Below are 23,607 nucleotides of genomic sequence, written 5' to 3' on the forward strand. Positions count from 1 at the left end.
ATAATTTGATTCATTTACTTAATTTTTATGACTGATAATGCTATAACTGTCAATATTGCTAACTGTAATAATAAATAAGAAATAAAAATATTGTAAAGCCTTAATCTATTTGTTGCTATTTAACTTTTTAGTAATTCGAGAAGAAGAAATATATAATTAAAAAAAACTAAATAATGAATGAAAATCAAATACTGTTGATGAAGAAAATGAAATTTCCACAAGTGGTACAAGTCGAATGTATTGTAGCGGTTTTTTCATTCGTTAAGGTGTGAATTAAATACCCGATTGCACAAAAATATTCAACTAATTTATTTATACACTTACACTACTAAACACTATAACTTACGACTACTAGAAATATTTATTTTTACCGCATTTATTTACTAATATTTATATCCTGTTTGAATCTCGCGCCAATATTCCGAACCGAACATCCACTAAACTGTCAACTACTTCTTATATACTCGGCAGAACATTGTCCGGAAGATTCGTTTACCTTCAATATCTCTTCAGAGATGTCGTGGTCTGTGCCTCCTTGTGTTATTTTTTTTTATTCAAATGCCTTATCCTCTCAATATGTTAGGAAACATTAGCATATACAATTAAAAATTTGTGTAAAATATTATGTACATATTTATATTAATATTACATATTATTATTATATTGAGGCTTTTCCTGGATATCATACGAGATGCCTAAATAAGATGAAACTATTTTTTAACTGGCTGACAAGGTCCTGCTTCCAGGTTACTTCCACTCCAAGAAATTCAGTACCAGTTGAATGTTGAGATAGAAAAGAATAGTGCTATGGTTGGAACCTTTGGTTGTCACTGTTTTTTTATTTGTAGAGATGTCCAAAGACATCACATAATAATTTGGTGGATAAAGGAAATAGGTTGAATTATTTAAAAATAAGTGATTAGTTGAGAACCGTTAGAATTTTTTTTGATGTTTATTAATCGAGATCTTCCTTTTTAGCTATTGTAAGGTATAAAAACGAAGCAACGGTTTTTAGACCTTAGACCTGGTTTTATATTTACGGAATCCAAACCATTTTGCGCTTATTGATTTGATTTTTTTTTAAATGGCAATTTGTATAAAATCGGCGTCAGACATATGGACCGGTATTTAGTACAGTCATGAATAGCCTTTAAATACAGTTTCAAAACTTTTACATATTTTAATAACTTTCGTATTAATTCTACTACATTTGAATTTCTACTATTATTCTCGACCTCTAGTAGTGCATCACTAACAATATCCAGGGTACAAAATAAAAATTAGGGGTCAAATTATTTCTAGTGGTTTAAACTATAATACCTTTCAGTTGTTTTAATTCTTATAAATCTAATAGATTTTCTGTAATTTTTCAATTTCTTGTAAATAACTACAAACTTTCCATCCAAAATAATAAAAATGAAAAGAGCTATTGCTATAGAAATTTACAGGAAATATGTTCATGTTCTATAGAAACGGTGCTAGAAACATTTTTAGTACTTCTGCAGGAAATCAGAATCAACACAAAAAAATTAGACGACATAGACTCAATAAAACTTTTTTAATTTGATGTTATATAAATACAATTGCCTGCAAGTTCTTGGCCTTAATATTATGTTGCAGAAACATTCATATTTTAGACACTTAACCACTTTAATCACTAGGGAAAGTTTTTATTTTACGACAAGTTATAACATTGGACGATAAGACCTAATCCGAGCTAATATAGTCCTCAAGGGAAACACCAGAGAATCGTCTGCGTTATATTACCGGATTTCTTATAGCTACTTAAGCTTTTAAACTCGGCCGAAACCGATTTTATTACCCTTATAAACCTCGCGTTTCCTATCTCGTCGAACTTTATATATGTATCTGTAGTTCCGGGATTCTTTAAACTTTTTAAGACTTTTTTTTTGTTTTGTTTTGTAGATATTGCCCGTTTTGTTTTTCATTACTTTATGGCAAAAGGTATAACAAGCAATTTGCCGTGAAAAACTTCCTTGGCAGAATTGCTTTTTATGGTTATATTAGCGGTGCTAGATCTATTATAAATAAAGTATCAAATTTCGAAAATTGTTAAATTTTTGTTACATTTTACATTATTCAACTATGTTGATCATAAACAACTGACACTTTTTGTCTAAATATTACAGTTTTATAAATAATTTTAAATTAATCACTTAACATCTTAAGTTATACTTTCGACTCCTGAAGAATGTTTAAAGTTTTTTCAGGAATATATCTTATATTAAATATTTACGATAAACCTAGAGCAGCTATGAATAATAGCAGGCATTTGACTAAGGTAAAAAATCATTTGCTTTTACACTTAAAGTGACTTTCAGAGGTCAGATCTCGTTTTTGTTACTTTTTGCCTGATAAAGTAAGTTATTTAGTGTTATTTTTGTGAAGGGAGAGGAGGATTAATGAAATAATTTTTAAATAAAATGTAACAAAGCACGAATGGAATAAGCACAATATCGAACGTTTTTGGTCATTTATTAAACAAACCATTAACAAAAAACGCCATTGCTACTCCCACTTATTGGCTAAGTCCGGTAGCAGTAATAGATTTTAGATGTTCAACTTTAAACATCCATTATAGGATTATAGTCCAATTTTTATACTCTTTCAAAAAGTACGGACATCCTCTATACACCACTAGAATTTACTTCCCCACTTTCTGCTCCGACTTGAATTTTTATAAATTTAGAGAGTATACAGATATTCTTTAAAGACAACTATCACTTTTTAATGTTTAGACATTGATTTGGTTTCTTATATGATTAATAATGATAATATTAACAGTAAATACAATTGAGTATTTAGATCTATCTCAAAGCTCTTATAACTAACCATTTATTAAAAAAAATCAAATTTATTTTATTAAGGACATAACCTAAAAATATAATTAAATCTAAATGAATAAGTTATAATATTGATTAAAAAATAAATCAAGAGATTGCTAAACTAATAAAGATACCTAACAATCAAAGTGACCCATTAACAAGTTTTTCATACTTATCATTACTAATGACCTTAATAACATTATTTAGGTGTATTTTAATTTTTTTTAGTATTAGACACCCAGAATGATGATAACTCTCATTAACAGGTACATGAATCTTAAATATCTCTGTTGATACCGTCGTAAACTAACCTTGTCTTCTAATAGAGCAGCAGACCAAAAAACACAATACAATGATTCACATAAGATAAGATTAGGAAACCATAAGTTCCTAATTTAATTTAGATTAAACGCAAGGTTTCATATATATAAAGGGTTCCTAATTTGAAAAATCTTGTTAATATATTCATTAAATTTTAAATGATACATTTTATCACATAGGTCTAAAGTTTTTGATACAATTTTATCACAACTTATTTCTTTTAGGAAAATATATAGTTATTTTGATATCCAAAACGGTCTGTTGAAACAAAAAATGTTTGCCAGTCTTTCGTGCCCTGTGAGGAAGAACAAATTAAAAAAAAAATTGTCTATTTCGTTTATTTTTTTCTTGAAGCTTTGGCATCCTCTAACTTTGTCACCGTTGGTGGTATAGCTTCGCTGTCAGAAATTAAATTGCAGGTAATTGATTTATCCTCATTTCATGCTTTATAAATTTTCCAAGTATCAAAGGAAAATCGATTTTAGAGTTTCCTAAAGAACGGGAAAGAGAGGGATACTTTTATTTTCATTTTAAATCATTCCTTATAGACCTCAAACGACTGACAAAAAATAAGAAGTGCATGGATTTCTTATGGTTTGAAATGCGAGATTGATTGTAGTAGTTATTTAAGAGGAATTAATTTTACTAATTAAAGTTGCATTTTTCTTATTATCAAATTATTTAAATATGTTTAAGACATAAATTGCTAAGGAATTTTTTTCATAAATGGGATAAAAACGGCTTATTTTTAACACTTGGAAACCAAAGTGTCAATTATTGTAAATACGAAGGCAAGAAAAAAAATTAATTTATCAGTAACTTAACTTTACCATTATTTAATATTGCTCATTTTGTAAATGTTAAAAGAAATGCTAACGTTTCTCAATAAACACAAAGAGATACTCATTATGGTTTTTTAATGGGTATGGATGCTAGAAATTTGATTAAACACTTTATAATAGTGTCACTACATCTCTATCTGCTTATCTTATTCAAGACCTATAGAGGAAAATGAACAATATTTACAACAATATTACAACAATATTTTATTGCTAGATTAATGTTTTTTCTTTCTTGTGTGATAAACGATGATGCCTATACTAGTAGTTTTAGTAGTTGATCTTCATTGGGCTTGTTTATGTCCTATAATTCCCATACATAAAGTTGAAATTTCTATTTTTTTCTGATCTTAATTCTACGTGCCTCTAGTTTTTTATATCTAGATAAACTTTCTTTCATTGATATTAAATATAGCATACGATGAAGTGTGTACTCTACTAGTAGTTTAAATTATAATTTAATTTTAATTTAGTATAATTATTTTTATTAATTTAATATAGTTTTAAAGCAGACCCTCATTGCTCATCTTTTTTATGCCCCCAAGAATTACGTGCTTCTAGTTACTTTTGTGTTAATACTTAAATTGAAAATTTCTTTGGTTCCTAATTATCTATCTCAATTCTACGCGCCTTTAGTTACTTTTCTTTATCTACTGTTTCTTTGTTTATTTATTACGAGCTCCTAGTTTTTAATTTTAAGACTCCCTTAATTACCAATGAGCCTATAAATTATTAGAGGTGTTACATACATAATAACATAATATACATAAAACATTAATTAGGTATACCAAACATTGTATAAATAAGACATTATGTCTGATTCTAATTAATAAAAATATATAAAAATTATTATCTTTTTTAGGTTTAAATTTTAAATAAACCGAACAAAACAAATCAGTTTGTAAAAAAAATTAAGTTGTGTTTAGATATAGATATAATAAGTAATTAGAGTTAATACATATTTCACGGTACTGTAATGTAGGCTAGAGCTTTCTCAAAAAAGTAGTAGTGACATTTATTATCACAGAAACATATTACTATGGTCATAAAAAAAGTCTTCTACTTATATAAAACTAACTAACAGGATAGTTAACGTCTAATTGTTTAATTATATCAAGAATTTCTAGAAAAGTATTCCTAAGGAGAACTTTTCAAATCATTTCTAATTTTAATTTTATTAGTGCCGTATTATTATAGCCGTAAATCGAAACATCAAATTTTCACAATTATGGTTAATTGCACGCATATGATACGGATAACTTTACGTTTTGTACAGTAGGCGTTATTAATTGCATTTTATACGATGTCTAATAAATACGTGAGCAGTATTGCGTAATTTAGTTATTTATTATTATTATATTATAAGTTATATTATTAGATTAAGGAATCAGATGCGACCAGAAAATTTGATTATGTTTCACTAAAATAATGTAAATGAGCTGGTTAAAAATTGACGCTTTATTTAAATATTTGCTGTAATAGTACATAAATTATTTGGAACGTCTGCTATCTTTATTTAACATTAAAATTACATTAGTTTTAAAGACGTATATAAATGAGGTATTTTTAAAAAGCTGCCTACTGATAATGCCTAGATTTTCCCCTTAAGTTTTCACAATACGTTTCAATTATTATCCTGTAAAAATAAACTATAGTTCCGTGAGAGTTTTTGAAGAAACATCGTTATAAACCTTCAGAAAGAAAGTTAAACCTAGTCGATTTTTGAACTGAATTACTTGAATCTATAGGTGTTCTTGCGGTTCTTTTTATCTGTATATATTTATTAAATTTTAGCTAAACTTTGAAAATTAAAAAATATATATAATTTATTTCATATCCCCTATTATTAAAAATAGAACCTAGCGTTTTTTTTTAAATATATCAACAGACAAAAATGAGCTACATTTTTTATTTCTTGTATATATGGTGATACTAAAAAGCTTAAGTTTTAAGGGTGCAATCATATTTTAGTTTTTAACAAAAGTAGCAAAACTTATTATATATACTTATACTTATATACTATTATTTAATTTAAAAGTGTAATGATAAGCCATAATAAAACATTTATCTTTACAGACCATGATTGTATGATCTTTGTTTGTAAATTTTCATTAAAATGCAATTGTTTTAAAAGTTAACAATAAATATATTTTAATTTCATACGATTGTTTTTTTTAAATCTCCTCAATATTACTGATAGTCACCAAAAATCAGCATATTTTTATTATATTTATCTGACAAATTATACCAGCAAGATATTTTTTTAGCAAACTATTTTCTTAAAGTTTTTATTTTTTTAGCAATTTACTTTTAATAAATTGATATCGAAGTTTTGGACTCCTTAAGACTTCTTAATAATTAACCCGAAAACTGGGCCTTTTACACGAAAAATCAGCTTATAAATCCAGAACAAAATATTTTTTTTTTGTATTAACATATACGATCAGCTACTTCATTATAAGTTCTTGCTTATTCGCAAATAAATTATTTTTTTATTGGCATTTAATTAAAATTCTTAAAATATTGTAATTTCATAAGTTATAGTAGCTTCGTGGTTATTTATGTCCTTCCTATGCTGTGTTATCTTCAAGATTTCGAATATATAAGACATTATTTAGATCTATTTACAAGTTTTAATTAATTTGAAAAAAAAACATGATTCAATTTTTTAAAGCTTTAATTAGGTCAAGATTTTCTAAATTTCCGTTGGTTTAAAGTACTTTCATCTCAAGTTTTTTTAACACGAAATTTTGCTCAATTTACTTTTTGAATATTCTCCATCGAATATCAATCTTAGCACGGATCTATATTTACTTTTTCGAATATTTCTTTATATCGTGTACCTTTACTTATTTTTTATTTAATTTTTATTAACATATTCATATTTTATGTGTTTCAATAGTTTCGTGGAAAATACTTCCTACATCCAGAAGTTTCTATTCTCTAATTTTATCATCGTTTCAAACTCCAAATGCTAACACATATCTTGTATTCTGAGGAGATTTACCTTAAGCACGATCACGATGCTTAAGACAAGAACCCTAAATAAAATATACATAATTAAATTAAGACAACAAGGGTTTCTGAATAAATTTCCATTTTTAAATTGACAGTTTTACGTTTATTATATGGTTGTTTTAATGATGCTAGATAGATATTCCTGGTGTAATATTTTTAAGATGTTTCTCAAACCTGAGCTCATTATCATCCACACCTGAAATTTGTACGTGGTTAAATATTTAAATTGCTAATAATAGAAAACATATCTTCACTTTTTTTTTACACTTTAAAACATAAGTTTAGAGCTTGCAGAAATAAGTTTTAAAGAGCGTTGTTGTAAAATAAATTTTATGATATCAATATCTCTGTTTAAGTTATCCAGTGTAAAGCTATAATCCGTAACATTAAAGTGACAATAAAGCTGACTATCGCGATTTTCAAATATCAGCAATATAGGCGATAAAAAGTGGATGAACTTTAGAGAGTTCCTCTGGATACTTTTCACCCAGTTTTACTCGTTGTGTCCTATGTTGAATATATGATGTGATATGTGTCAGGAAGTCTAGGTTAAATCCATATCCTTTAGATTTTATGTATGAGGTCAGGTTATAAATATTTTTGAATTGGGTACATTAAATAAATCAATTGATTTAGAGACTAAAAAAATTATTACTCATTTCATTTTTTATCTATCTTCTCAGTTTAGGACATGATAAATAATTTTATCAAAAATAATTACTAAATATGTTTAGTACTTAGCCAAAAGCAATAAGTCTCTTATATTTTTAAGACTTTTTTTATCAACCTGCCGTTATTTATTAGTACATTGTAGTCAAAACTTAACAGCTTTAATGAATATATACGCCTGGAAAACCAACTTATGCCGTGTTAATGAGTACAATTATTTAAAGATTTTATTTTCTAGCTCCGGCTATTTTACTTAATCGAGGAAATTAAATGTGTTCCAAGTTAACAAGGCGGGAATATTAAATTTAACTACATATATTAAGTTTAACTAGAATTTTGTATCTACGCCTTCTCTGCAGTACAAGTTATTTTTTTTTGTTGCGCTCCACGAAAGATACCTAATTTTTCAATCAGCATTAATTAGGTTTTTAAAGACATTTTTCCTATTAATAGACAGAAATTTTAATTAAATTGCAACCATAAGCTAATAGCAACAATATTTAGATAATTGTGATAAAAATTAGGTAATTTTTGTATTAAATGTACAAAAACTACGTGACTTTTAACAAAATAAATAAGTTAAAATCCCTAAATATTTAAGCTTTAATTTAAATGACTTATTAAAAACAAACAAAAAGTGTACCATATCCATTTAAATTATGCAAATAATTAAATACTTAAAAGACGTCCTTTGATTTGACAGCATCTAAAGCATGATTTATTTTAACTGCGTTTTATAACATAAAGTTGGCTATGAATTTATGTTAAAAATATTTTATCAATACTACTAAAATAAAGTAAACTTTTATCTAAAAACAAAGAAAATTAATTTAATTGATTTTGGTGGTAGTGGTGCATCTTCCATTAGTACTGTTTATTGTAAAATTATTTCTAGGCTTCAATTCCGATATATAACTTTGTATTGTACATTCGCCCAAAAGTTACGTTTGAAAATGTGTTGAATTGTGTGATCAGTTTACCCTGTTCGTTTTATTATTCGTACATGATGTGATCGTGCTGGGTGATTTTCACGTATTTGATTTTTATTTAAATTTACTTACAAGAAAGTTTGCTGCCGTAAATAACTTTGCTACTTCACTTAATCTTTTCAGTATAATCAGATACCTAATTAAAATAACAGATCCTCGTTCTATCATTTATCAGAAAAGCTAATTTTCATATTCTCTACAACAAGATTCTGAGATTGTGTGTTTGTCCTTTAATGCTAACATTGCATGCAGTGTGTTGTTGTATGATGCATTGAAGGAGGTTTTTGTTGCCCACGTCACATTTAAGCAGAAACGCAAATGAAGATTTCCCACTTATTATTCTCGAGAAAGATTATATAAGTTAATACTGAATAATAAAATATATAAAAAAGAGAAGACCCTAAGAACTTTGAATTAAATAGATCAAATCTATATCGTAATAAATTCTATTCTTTGAGATGTTTTGTTAAGCTACAAATGTGTAACGGTAAGCCATAGATCATATGTTTAGGACACTAAGGGGAACTTCCGGTTTCTGGGCTTTTATTAATAATAGAAAAGGGTGCTCTAGGATATTTCGGATAATAAGGTATAATGAGGTTACCCAATGATTTGATGGTCCCAGGTAGTTTAACCTGGTAGAACACTCAAGAACAAGTTAATATCTAGAGCCGATAGAAGATCTAGCTTTTTAGGTAATACTGCTTCCTAGCCAATCCATTGATTGACATATTTAACTTAATTTTATCTACAGAGCAAATTCAAGATATCTAACAGGTAAAAAAACCAAAAAACACCCCTACTAAAAAAAGGAGATTCTAATCAAGTAGCCAACTACAAGCCAACCTTAATCCTCTGCAATTTTTTGAAAATATTGATTTTGAAGATTATATCGAATCGGTCATTGTTCGATCATGTCAAAGGTCTCTATTCATCAGCATCGTTTTTTCAGAGGCTGATCTTGCATTACTGGTTTGTCTCGCCCTTCCAGTCATATTTGTAGATCTATTGATGCCCAGTCCGTTATATATACCGACTTTTAGAATAAATTGAATCGCTATGGTATTTCATCTAGGCTAATTAATTTGTTTCATTCGTATCTACTTCGTATTAGATCTTAGTTTATGGAGTATGATGGCCAAATTCTTTTATGGTACCCCGGATCTACACACCTAGAAGGGTCAAACCCGTTATATTTTAATTTGTTATGACTTTACTAACGTTATTATTTAATTTTTTATGACTTATGATGATTTAAAGTTTTTCTTTAACACAGACAGTATTAATAATTGCTTACTTCTTGTCTGACTGATGACTTCGTATGCTGGTAACAGGCTAGAGTCTTACTACCCTATTCACAATAGCATTGTGAACAGGTTAGTCAGATTACTGATCGATTCCAAATTTACCTTTATATAACATTTTATTAGTATTATGGTGTTGGTTCTGAGGAAACTTGGATTTATAATTAGAAACTCTCAGAGCTTTACTGCGGCATCTACCTTTAAAATGTGTTTTAGCTTCTTTGTTAGGTCAACATTGGTGTATGACTGCTGCATCGTGTGGAATCCAATTTACCAGTACCACGTTGATTTGATTGACTCTGTTTAGCTTAGGTTTTTTAAGTACTTAGCCTATAGATTTGATCAAACTATTAGGCCATAAGAGGTATCTTTTTTGTAAAGTTTTTATATAAATTAATTTATGTTTTAATGGATAGTCCCGTTCTTATGTAATTTTTCCTGGTATCTCAGCTTAATTCTAGAGACTCACAATTCTTACCAAGGTCTTACTTCAATATGTTATTGAAGTCACCTTTACATGTAATGTGCGATATATTTATTAAAGCTTCTCATTTGTGCGACATAAATGTTTCTCCTATCAACCTTATCAAACCAAAGTAAAATACTACTATAATACTGAATTCTACATCGGTAGAATTCTTTTTAAATTTATTTACAAATGTTAGCTGAAATAAATCAAAATTAATTTTATTTAATATTCGGTTTATTATGAATAATGCAACAAATTAAAATAAGTTAAAATTGCAAAAAATGTTAATGGTTCTAATAAATTAAATGGGTTTAAAAATATAAAGTGTGCGAAATCCATTTAAGTTATGCCATAAAGTTTAACAAGAAAGCGGTAACATGCAGAGTAATTTTATTTTTTTAAATCTTATATAAAAAATATCGCTCTATTTATATGCTTTTTTAGCAAGTTATATTATTATGCACCTTATATTGATAGATCTTTTTTAGAACGAATTCTAAAGAAATTTGCATAAAAAACATGTATATTCTAAACATTAATTAAATATCCCAATTTTAATAGAATTATCAATAGTTTTACAGCTAAAAGTCCTTAGAGAATCTTTTCTTCTGGTTTTTCTGTAACTGTTTTTTTATTGCCATCATAGAACTGTATAAGTACAACAAAATATGTTGCCGTGGTACCAATTAAATCAAACATTGTCGATCTATTAATATCGTAGTAGTCCATCGCCGTAAACTTTACCTTTGAGTTGTTTATAAGATATAAAAGATTTCTGATATTTTGATAAGGTTCTGAAAATACCGGGTATTTTAGTTGTAGCCTGTAACTAATAGTGATTATTTCTTCTGATTCTTCTACTGCAATGTCACAACAAAACATCGTAACTCCTAGCCAAATCTAAAAAAAAAGATATTTGCTATTATAAAATGCCAAAGTAGTATTGTGACCTTACCAGCATAAGAACAATGTAAATAACCCCTACCACCATACGGATAGTAACGAAATCATCAGCCTCATCGTTAGACGCAAACATGCTATAGACCAAAGCTACACTCCATTGTAAGATTTGAGAAGAACAGTGCATTCCCATAAGAAATAACTGCGGACCAAACAGTTCGTTAAAACGCTCAACTATTTGAATCATTGCTGCGTAAAGGTCTTTTACTTTTTTCGAGCCTTAAATATTTGAAAAGAAAACTGTATTATTAAGTAATAGTGAGTTATAGTTTATAGTAAATTTAAATTAAACTATATTTTTTAACAAAGTTCTTTAATCTATAAATACATTTTACAAAGGAACTGCACAACACGCCTGCAGTTTCCAATAAAGACACCATTGAATTCTTCATTGTAATTTACTTACATCGATATAAAAGCCAGTCAAGTTCAATTTAAACAAATTATTGTTTAGTAATTCACAATCCTTATTTACTAATGATGCAATAAAATGTTATTAAAGAAACTAGATTTAATAAAAGGCATCATCTAGACACCTAAAAACATATCAAAAACGATATTTATAATTTTTTGAACTATTAGAAACTCAAGAAAAAAGCGGCAAACCAATCAACTTTAAAATTGAATAATATCATTTATATATATGTTTGTAATGTTCCATGTTTATAATGAAGTTATTTATATATTGTTTTTAGTGTTGTATTAAATGTTATATAGTAATATAAACAGTTAAAAAAAATTGTATGTAGTATAATAGATGTATATATATTTTTATAATTGCAATTTGCAGAAACTTTAGCATAATTTATATAGCCATAACACTCGTTTTATTATTTATGATTTTCTGTAGATATCTAGGCTGGTCTATAAATTTATTTTAGTATTTGATATTATTTATAGTATTATATATAATTATATATATGGTTCAAATAATAAATAATTAAGAACTATGTTTTAATTTAATTATTATTAATTAAGAATTAATAAAAAAAAAGATTTAGTATTAATTTTTGTAGTGTTTTTTTTTTGAAAATATTTAAATAAGTATCTTATAAATATTTAATATTATCTTAAAGCTCTTAATTAACTTAAAAATTTATCTAAAATTCTTAATTAAGTTATCGATTACATTCTTAATATTACCTTTAATAACGGTGATTGACTGATCAGCTTCGTAACTGGAAAGCAGATTATTAATTTCTTGAAATTTATTCTTTAATATAATGGCCATATTCCCGATGATGGTCGATAGCAGAAAATGAAGAAAAAAGTAGACGTAGCTCGAGCTTTAAAAATAAGGAGATTTTAGATAAAACGACGGCAAGTAAATAGAAAGCATAAATTTATAATAGAACCTCTTAAACAAATTATAAATTAAGCAAAGATTATTAATGGCATAATATATTTTTTAATTAATAGTTCATTAAAAAATTCAAAACAATATAGGTAAATAGAAGAAGATATCACGAGAATATTATGAAGCTTTCGTACCTAAACAAAAATACTTTTTTCTCTGCCCCACTAAATGTTACCAGCTCGTACACAAACATTCCCACGATCATTGAAATGGTGCAAGCGAGTTGAAAATTAACATTCTTTAAAAAGTTGCGTTCCTTTGTCTCGATGCTATTTAAATTTTTTATGTCCTCCAAGTCAAGAATTTGGGAAAACAAGCTGCTCCATACATCCCTTTTAAAAATCGCTTGATATAAGGCGGTGCACCATATAAGAATTCCCAGGATTTCACCCACCATTGCTACTAAGTAGACTAAGTTAAAGTCGGTGATTAGGTAGATACTGAAATAAAAAAAAAATATAAGCGTATTTAGTATATTAAGCCTAATATATCTCTGATAAAAGCGAATATATTATTTTAAAGTACATTTTTCGCTTTTAAATAAATTTTAAGTAGGTTAATATCATTTTGCTTCACATCTATAATAAAAAATGTATCACAGCCATTTAAGTTATGCTCAAATCTTTGCCATTGTGGTGTCTGGTAGAAATATAGATGTATTTACTTTGCAAATAAAATTGATTGTATAAATACATTTTACGCTTTTTCAAGTTCTCTGACCATTGCTAATTTTAAGAGTTATTGCTATTTGTTTAAAAGTATACCTAAAAAATAAAAAAAAAAAATGATTGTTTTGATTGTGTTTATTGATTGAAATTACTATATCATATAATGTATCGTTTTATAAGTAGAATATATTTTTTGCAAACAGCTAAAACAAAAATTCTAAGAAAATACAAGATAATTACAAAGGGTCACCAATTCCGAGCCTATAACCTCCAAGCTCACAAATTCTCAGCATACCAAGCACAAATCTAATAAACGCTTCAAATTCGCATTAAACCACTTCAAATGTTTGAGGTTTAATAAATCGAACTGTGTAAATTTAAGCTATAGGGTAGGCAGATTTAGATTGGAAGTTTGTTGGATTGAGGTATATGAGTTTAAAATGGTGGCTATGAGCTTGTATGGTAGTTGGTATTCTTAAAATTTGAGAACTAAGGGTATGAGAATAGGAGTTTATAAGCTTGGGATGAATTTTCTAGGTAATGGAATAAAGGAAAAATAGATGAAAAAGTAAAGAAAGGAGAAGTAGAAAGTTCATCCAAATAACGTTTGTAATTATAGAATTATTTACTCTAAATGCTAACGTCCTGGTATAATTCTACGATTGGATTTGAGTTAAAAGAACAATAGTGTATTAAAGATTAAGTAGTTTGGAAAAAATGTGGTTGCTTTAGAACGTGATTTAAATTAAAGCAACTATTATTGTGCTAATATAACTAGTTATATAGTAAGGCTACTACATAACTGTTTATTAAAAAGGCATATATTAAATAAAAATAAATGGTTTAATATTAAAAATATTTATTTACTAAAACATTTTCTAATAATTAGACTACTTACCTATAAACAGTATCGACTTCAAGACCAATCATTAAAAGAAAAATTATTCCCATATAAACCATAGAAAACTTTTTCCTTATAAATCGTTTTTCGCTAAAAGAGTATAAAGGTACAAGGCCAAATATTGCACAGAAATTACAGAGAAGTTGACAAGATAACAAATTTTTCCTGCTGGTGTTCAACCCCATTATTGCTACGAGACTAAATTCTATTTTCCTATACCTGTCTGCCGGTAGATGCCAAACAATTTCAAATAGTAAATGTTAATATTCTTAAGTGCCCGTAAATAGTAATTAATTAAGATAATTTATCAAATAAAAATAATTACTTCGGTAAAGAGTGCATTTTGTTGATAGATCAAATGTTTGTTTTATGCTCTAATTATATTTCATGTTATCAAAACATTTCATCAAGCAAGATCAATAGTTTTTTAAATAATTAATTAATACGCTTTTTGTTTAACTGAATAATAATAAGAAATTTAATTCGATGTTGTTACGTAGCAAAGATTTTAAAACTTTTGGCGAACCACTTGCATTTATTTACAATATTTCGTTATATGCGGCGACGTTTGGCCGGAAATCGAATTGAGCCAATATTGCTGTATATGTGATAATAATAAATAGCAATTTGGTTTGACAGAACAACGTGGTCATTTCGGAAATTATCTACGATACAAAGATACATTTATGTAAATGGGAAAAAGAATATGGGAACAAATAATCCAATTTATTTTTTTTTATTGGATTTTATTTTATTTTATGGAGAATACTAATTCGCTGTAATTTTTGATATGAATACTTACTGTCTTTTATGATTTTGTTAAGCTGATAGCAAAAACGCCATTTTGTTTTACTAGTTTCATGTTATTCAGTAACGTTACTAGAGATATATTTCATAAGGTATAGAATATTTATATAATGTATTTATAATGCTTTAATTTGAGGCAGAAACATTTTAATTGGAGATTTCAGAATCATTAAAAGTCGTCTTAATTTTTGAGAACGTCTCCAGTATGTTTTAAGATTTTTTAGATAGATAATAAATAGATATATAGAAAACTAAGATGCTATTTAAACTTTATATAACCTTATCATTTAACCAATTAATAATAATACAGTAGCTAATAACAGAACAACCTAATACACTGCTGATGATACTTTATTACTGCTGTGTAATGTATTACTTGTAAACGGTCCTTTAGTCTTAGACATGAATGTACACGTAGCTTAAGTTGAAATGACGTCTCTCAATGTCTCTACGTCAGTAGAATCTCATAAAATTATAGAAGATCAACACGTGTTACTTGTTAGAATTTAAGTTTTCACTTCGATGTCTCCTATGTTTACACACAGTTTTTAAATAAAATATTTTAAGTATAAAATATCTATTAATTAAATAACAGAATAACTGCTATGCTTTTTGACATATCAAATGTTCGAAAGTAATATTTTTATTTTATGATCCCTTTGCTAACCATTTCTTTGAAAAATACGAATATAGAAAAGTTTTTATTGAGTCAATTGACCTTGTGTGAAATGTGCTAAAATCTTTTTGACAATTTTATGGTTCCAAATCTTAAAGTTGTTTTAACCAGATGACAAACAGTATCAGATAATAAATTGTTAACTTTGATGTCTGGACTTTTTAAAAAGCCTTTTCTATCCACTGTTTAAATCTAGAATGTTAAAAAAATTCTTGCTTTTAATTTTATAATAATAATAATTTTGTTTATTACATAATAAAGCAAGAAAAAACTTACACACTTAATATTAATAATAGAAAACTCAAACTAAAACTGATATGTTAAAAAGTGTAACGAATATAAAAATTAAAACTATAATAAAAAGTGTAAAAATAAAAGCACAAAGCAAGACAATCAAAATATAGAAAAATAAAAATGGTAAAGTTAAGTGGTAAAGATAAAATATTAAGAGAACACTGACGAAGACAAGAAAAAAATAACTAACATAATATTTTACTAATACTATAACTTCTCTCAGAATAAAATATTGTTGAGCGTTTGACTGGTTGGACATCTATCTACCAAAATAAAATTTGTACGATTTCTTGTAGAAACCACCCAGTTATTGGACATTTAAGGATTTTACAAAGTTTGAATTTACGCAAAAAAATATTTTTTTACCTAGAGACTTGAGTGATTGCTAGTTTGGATCGAAAATATATTGGTTTTATACACTAGTATTAACAAGATTAAGATAAAGGAGTAATTATTTTTTACAAAAAAAATCGGGGACTATGTCAAAAATCTTAGTTATTGGACAAAATTTCTAGTTTTTAGACACACTGAAAGCAGCTATTGGACAATTAAAAAACGATACGCAAGGTACGAACTTTTAATTTTTTATTTAGCTAAAAACGCGTTAAACTCAGTTTTTTAGTCTACAAACATGTAATATAGGCAAATTCCATTATTAACCATTATTAAAAATGTTTATATTCATTTTTATATAAAGCAAAAAGTTCATCCACTTCTTGATCCTCGTCCTCATCATTTTATCTCTGTTTAATTCACTTAGATCATCGCCGACTAGTTGCTCACTATAAAATTGATTATTTTCGTATATTCCCTCAATTCTGTTTGATTTTGGTCAACTAAAATATTCTCCGACATGTCAGTCGGACATGTTACTTCCTCCGAGTCGATAGCTTTTACCATTTCATCTTCTTCTTCTTCTAGATAATTTATATTTGCCCTGCTCGTCAGATCCTTAAATCTTCGTTCGCCTATGAAGCCATATAGTTCTGTTTCTAAATCCTTAAAATTCTCCTCACTATTAATATCTTCATAATTTTCTTCTTGGTAGCAGTTATGACATAAGGATAAATCCTTATCATCTACATCGGGGACATGCTCCTCATGTTTTTTTGGGATACATATGTTATGAAACTTTTTATGGCAAATATTACATGTCCAATGTTTACTTTTGGCTATGCGTTTCTTACAGACCGAGCAGACGGCCTCTTGTTTATTTTCGGTTGATTTACAAACTTTTTTATTTTTTAGGTTAGGTTTAGTTGCAGCTTTTTCTTCCCTTTTACGTTTTTTTTTCATCTTTTTATTTTCTTCCTCCAACTTAAGAGCCTTTTTAGCCTCAAAATTTTTCTGGTAGGCTCGTGAAGTTATAGCAAAAGATTCACGTTCAACTTGGCACTAATTTTTGCGCTCAGGCTTTTCAGGAATTTTAAGGAAGTCACTAATACATTTACCTATTGGTGAAAAGCTAGGTGTCTTGTTCTTTGAATCGGTACCTATTTGTTCGTTTGAAGGCGCAATTATCGCAATGTCAGGAGAAATGGTTTGTGTTGAATCATTATCTTTCGTAATAAGTACATTAGCAATTACATGAACTTTCTTAGTGTTTGAAGCTTGACTTGAAATCGAATCAATTTCTCCATTGAAAGTTTGATTTTCCTGCCTAGATTCATCATTTTTTTCAGTGTCATTTTTAAAGCTATTTGGTTCATTCGTTGGATTGTGTTGATTAGAAGATTCCTCCAATTCTCTGGCATTGGGTTTCCTGAAGAAACTCCACATCCTATGGAGGGCTAAAAACTCAGGAGTAAATCCTTCTTTGATGAGAATGGCGTCATATGATTCGAATTTAGTAATAAGGTCAGCCCCAACAAAATTACTAAAAGTCTCTTCATCCATCATTACAGGAGCAGATATCGTTTACTAAATATCAAATAAAATAATATGAGAAAAAAACAGAAGTAAAGTAAGAATAACTTATAAGCTTACCTCAACAGTTTCATGGAGCTTTCCCAAGCATTTAGAATAGTCAATAGCATCCGGATTAAATGGATAGAATCCGCATGCTTTAAAACCATTGATAAGCGTCTCTGTTTTGACTGCTTCTGTCACCACCTTTTCTAATAAGAGAGCAAAAGAGATTTTATTTAAAACTTGTCCTGGATTTTGCTCATAATAATTTCTAACAGCTTTTTTCCAGCCCATCTTTATTGGTCTAAATACCGCAATATCACAAGGCTGCAATAGACGAGTTGCATTAGGATAAAGGGCAAATACTTCTATTTGGAGGTCATTGCAGAGAATACTTAGATCATATGTTAAGTGGGACTTACGCCCATCCAAGAATAATACAACTGGAAACTGAATATTGTTTTCAACTAAGTATGGATGGAATATGTTTTTAATATAATCATAAAAAGTATCTGATGTCATCCATCCATTATCGGATCGCCCGATTTCCCAATTTGGATTCACTATAACGGCTATTTTTTCCGGTATTCTTTTGTAGGTATATATTATTATTGGTGGAGCTGTCATTCCTAAAGCCGAAAAGCAGAACGTAACAGTAATATTTTCTTTTTGTCATCCTTCATCTATAGAGAACACCTTTTCCAGCGAAAACTTTTCCAGTGCTAGGACAAATCTGAAAACCTGTTTCGTCCCCATTAAAGATTCGGAAAGGATTATTCATATTAATATTTTTTATCGTCAGGTAATCTTGAATTTCTGTGAACCATTTCCTTATATCTTTTTCAGAGATACAAGCACTTGCGTTGCTAACTGCTTCACTGGTTCTTTGCACGATTGTCGGATTTCTCCGTAGGAAAGCCTAAAAAAGCCGCCAATGAAAACTTAAATAAATTTAAAAAAAAGTCCTAAATAAGCATAAAAAATGTTTTTTAAATAAACATTTTTTATGCTTGGGTCTGTTATTGTTAAACGGATTTGGTCGTGGATTTTTGATTAGAAACTGTTGAACACTGTTGAGAATATCTCTTTTTTTCTTGGAAATCCTCTATTTGCTAATTCTTCTATCCACCTGTAAGAATAATCACGTATGGATTTACTATATTCATACGGTTAGATGGTAGATATTTAACCTACTTTACAAGCTGTTGTTTCTCTTTTAAGGTCAATATAGGTTATGGGCCGCAAGTTTCCTTATGACCAGGGTTTTTGAGTTTAAATTACAAGGTGGACTTTACAACGCCATATTTTTTAGCCGCCGCCCTTAATCCCAGTTTATTATTCTTAACCTCGTTAATTGCGGTGTCCATAGAACTGGTATCATATTGACCCTTTTTAGGCATTCTAATACAAAAGTTGTAACTATTGGACAGACCAGTACCATTTATTGGACAATGTCCAAAATACAATTAAAAACAAATAAATTACACATTTGATTTGTGTTTTACAACTACAGGTAATGAATTTAAAAATCAAAAATTAATAAAAATGTATATACAAATATTAGGGATGTATTTACCTGTAGATTTTTCATAAAGAATCTTACCAGTTTTTCACGGAAAATAGACTACTACATTTTAACTAATTAACTTACTAGTAAGTAAAATATAATAGTAGGCTGACTATATTACAGATTAATTTTTTAAAGAACGTGTTCTTTAAAAAAATATACATCGTACAAATAGATTAATACTTCTTAGAACAGTTACGAAAATGGAAAAAATACCAAATCCCGAGTCATGAAAAAAGTTCCAGTAAAACAATAACGACAATATGACTAATAATTACGTCAGTGTTAATATCAGCTGTTCCAGTGTCGGTGGCGCCGCGCTTTCTAGGCATTGGATCTACTAGCTGTCAAAAGTCCCGTGAAGAACTCGGGGAGCCATCTATTTATTCTCGATCATGCATTCGTTACGACCCTATTCGTTAGATGACGATACTTGGTTCTGCGAAAGATGGCGTTTTAGCCTATCCACGTCCTAGAACAATTTTATCAAGCCTAATTACTTTTATGATTTCTGCCTATATATTTTAGTATTACTAATTAAAAACAACTTAACCTTTTTTGATTTCTTATGGTCACAAAATACTTCAATAGATTATAATGAGTGAAATATCAAAACTTTATGAAAGCCAGGACCACTATGCATAAACAAATTATGCCAGAGAAAATTTAAATAAAACTACTTAGACGCTCAAAATAATCTTTATTTTTTATTAATCTATATTCTAATAAAATATTTAAACAGGCATTGCATAAACACGTGTGCGGAGTTAAAATTAATTGCGAACTGATTAATACAATCTGCTATGTGGACAACTAAACTCCAGTGCCTTCAAAGTCTATTAGAATTGGACAAGAGATAGATTAGAATATAAATACCACTAAAACTAAGTTTATGGTTTGCAGTCGTCCGTTTAATAATGATGCCGTGCAAATAAATGGTCAAAGCATTGGAAAAGTTTCATGCTTCAAATATCGTTGTTACATTGCAAAGAATCTTAACCCGGATTGAGAAGTCAAGTGAAGAGTCGAGTCGGCTCTCGCAACCTTTCAAAAAGAAAGAACAAGCTTCTGCAAGAATAATCTAAATTTAAAATTCCGCTAGAGAATTATTAATTGCTACATATGGACCATACTGTTGTATGAGGTAGAGATTTGTACCTTAAAAGCAGTAACCATTAATCGCCTTGAAGCATTTGAAATTTGGCAACATAAACGTAGTGGACCAGACTTTCCAGAACAACCCGTTAATCTTACCGACGACAGAGCTCGTCATTGTGACAGTAGAAGAAAAAAAAGAAATAATAATTACCTAGTACATTTTTAATAATTTTCTTACTGACTGAAAGTGCTAATGCAAAAATAGTTAAACTACAACACGACAGCAAATTAAATTACTCCTTTAAGCAAAAAAAAACAATGCGTTTTCTCATAATACCCTTATGAAAGACAAACGAGCTTGCCAACTCAAACAACTAAAACCAGTGTCTTGTCCCTTTGCTAGCCATGCTGCACTAGCTAATTGAGAGAGACTATGCAATATAATTTAATTAATTAACGGTTTGCACCGAAATGGCAGACGGTCCCCTGCTAAGTTAATTAGAGAGGGCGAACTACAACTTTTTCTGGGACATAATTAGTAAAACAACGGTTTTTAGTTAATGAAAAACCTTTACTTTTACGGCCTTTTGATGTGACAGCGTGAAAAATAAAGGTTTTTTTTTAGCTTGAAGAATAGTGGTTGCTGTTCGAAAATGGTAAAACTTAAAATGTGAACTGGTAAATGGAGCGCAATAATATTTGATTTTATTAATAAAATATATAATGATTTTTAAATCTTGTCATAATTTTTAAATGTTCTAAAAGTTTACATGTGGTATTAAGCTGCTATTATTAAATAAACAATATAAATAGAAGTTTATTGAACATCTCAGTCACAAAAAAAAATTGAAGCTTTTGCTGCTTCTCTGCCCGCACATTTTTTTATATTTCAGAATTATTACTCTGTCTTAAGATATAACTTGTTTTACTGGTTTTCTTGTGGTTCTTTTTTGAGGATCTTAAAATTACTGTAACACAAACGCTGCCTTATATACATTATACCATTTATGTTATATGTATAAAGTATGTAATGATGATTTTATTAAACATAGTTTTTAATACTCATTTCTGTATTATTTCCAAATATTTAACGTGGGAGTTAGGACCTCTATGTCATCAGGCTGTTTGTAGGTCAAATGCGTCTGCACTAATAAAAAATACAATATTTTAAGTTGGCTCGAAGTCAATAAAGTCTATTCTATCGGAAAATATTATCTATTATTATTTCCAAAAATATTACTTCATCAGTTACTAATATACCTGGACTTGAAGAAAAGCAATATGCATTTAACTTTTTCAAGATTTACAATTAATAACTTATAAACAATAGTCAAATCATCCTTATACTGACAAATTTTCTTTTAATTCTCGTTTTAAACTCTATTTATAAACAATTGAATAGTATCATACATAAGTGACCAAATTTTTCCAGATATGTTCATTTTTAGATACCTATTAATATATAAAATTAACAGAATTAGTTCCAGTACAGTTCTCTATGGAATACCACAATTTACCAATCCAGCTTTACCTAACACTTCGCTAGTGCTTCTATATTATATTTCCATAAGACCATGCCCTTTAATATAAGAATATGAAATTATATCGAACGCTTTAAATAAATAAAAAGTATAATAAATATAAAGTCGACAAAGATGCACAATGTCGAGCTACTTTCATTTATAGTTTTGTATAGTTGTGATGTAAATACAGTATTGGCGTTCTCCGCCGACCATAAATCCATTTTGGGTGTCAAATATTAGTCATGCATTTTTATAAATGGTAATTTTTTTTTAGCAGAGATTTCCAACACTCGTCAACCCGTATTCAGAAAAGTTTATGGATCCATAGGGAAAACGTATTTTTACTTCGTAGTATGGATATGATACACAAATTTACGCAATAGTGATTTTGAGGTTTCATAGACCCATGTAAAAATATGTCTTTTACTTATCTGCTACGTGATTGTGCTTCTTCTGCTTTTGCTGAACCTCTGATCTACTTTTTAATTTGTCACTACGCACAAGCACTTTTCCCAGTATCTGGAAACAAGCAAAAATTTGCCTTGTTTTTAAGTTGGGAAACAGAAATAAGGTGGCAAATTGCCCAATCTTCATTTTGTTTAACTTTTTTAAAGTTTTTGAGACCTGTATCTATAGTAACCTGTTTCACCTAATTAGACATCTTATTTACCTAATCATCATTGTTTTTTTTTTAAGATCAATACATGTCATACTGTGGATGAATACATATCACTAATTTAACATCATTACAATGCAATGCAGACGAGGCTTTAAATTGTAAATACTAACTTAATATAATCTTCTCAGATTTTGCTAAGGCCTTCGATAGATTGGACCATAGAATTCTTTCCAAAATACTTTCACTTAACCTTCAGAAATGAAAAATATGTCAATTTCCTTGCTCAAAGATAAGACTGACTTCAGTAACGTAATAAATAATACTACATTTCTAAATTATAACTCTGTTCGTGACAGGGGATCTTTTTTGATAAAAACCTTATCTTCAATACTCATATAGATACCATAAAAAGATCTTCTTTAAAGACTCTAGGTTTCATTATAAGATCAACAGAACTATTTTCTAATATTTCAAGCAGAACAATTTTCTTTAAGTCCCTAGTAAAATTACGCCTACCCTTTGCTTCTCTATGGTTTCCTAATTATGCAGGGCATATTCACAGTAAAGTAATTCAGTAAAAATTCTACAAATATATTAGTTTTAGGTTGGATGGTGTATACCCTGAGAGGGACCTTAGTCAGCAGATATTGCTTTCAAGGTTTGATGTACTCCCTCCTCAGCAATCTGCTGTTTGTGAGAGTTTGGTGATTTAGTTTAAATTATGCAATAATCAAACTGATGCTTTAGGTCTCTTATCAGGTTTGAATTTTGCTA

At 28.5% G+C, this 23,607-nt stretch overlaps 2 protein-coding genes across 2 annotated transcripts; both read right to left on the minus strand.

Moving 5' to 3' along the window:
* Positions 1–10,885: 10,885 nt before the first annotated feature.
* Positions 10,886–20,054, minus strand: LOC126737734 (uncharacterized). The gene is made up of 5 exons (XM_050442747.1): positions 19,872–20,054; positions 12,907–13,212; positions 12,559–12,701; positions 11,411–11,634; positions 10,886–11,355 (listed from the first exon to the last, which is right to left on the minus strand). Exons 2-5 carry the CDS (start codon positions 13,167–13,169, stop codon positions 11,047–11,049), a joined length of 939 nt encoding a protein of 312 aa, XP_050298704.1. The 5' UTR covers positions 13,170–13,212; positions 19,872–20,054; the 3' UTR covers positions 10,886–11,046.
* LOC126737735 (uncharacterized) lies at positions 17,126–18,172 on the minus strand. The gene is made up of 2 exons (XM_050442748.1): positions 18,105–18,172; positions 17,126–18,038 (listed from the first exon to the last, which is right to left on the minus strand). The coding sequence occupies exon 2, from the start codon at positions 18,015–18,017 to the stop codon at positions 17,514–17,516; it is 504 nt and encodes a 167-aa protein (XP_050298705.1). The 5' UTR covers positions 18,018–18,038; positions 18,105–18,172; the 3' UTR covers positions 17,126–17,513.
* Positions 20,055–23,607: the final 3,553 nt, after the last annotated feature.

The sequence above is a fragment of the Anthonomus grandis genome, chromosome 6, assembly GCF_022605725.1.
Source record: "Anthonomus grandis grandis chromosome 6, icAntGran1.3, whole genome shotgun sequence".
Lineage (NCBI taxonomy): Eukaryota > Metazoa > Arthropoda > Insecta > Coleoptera > Curculionidae > Anthonomus > Anthonomus grandis.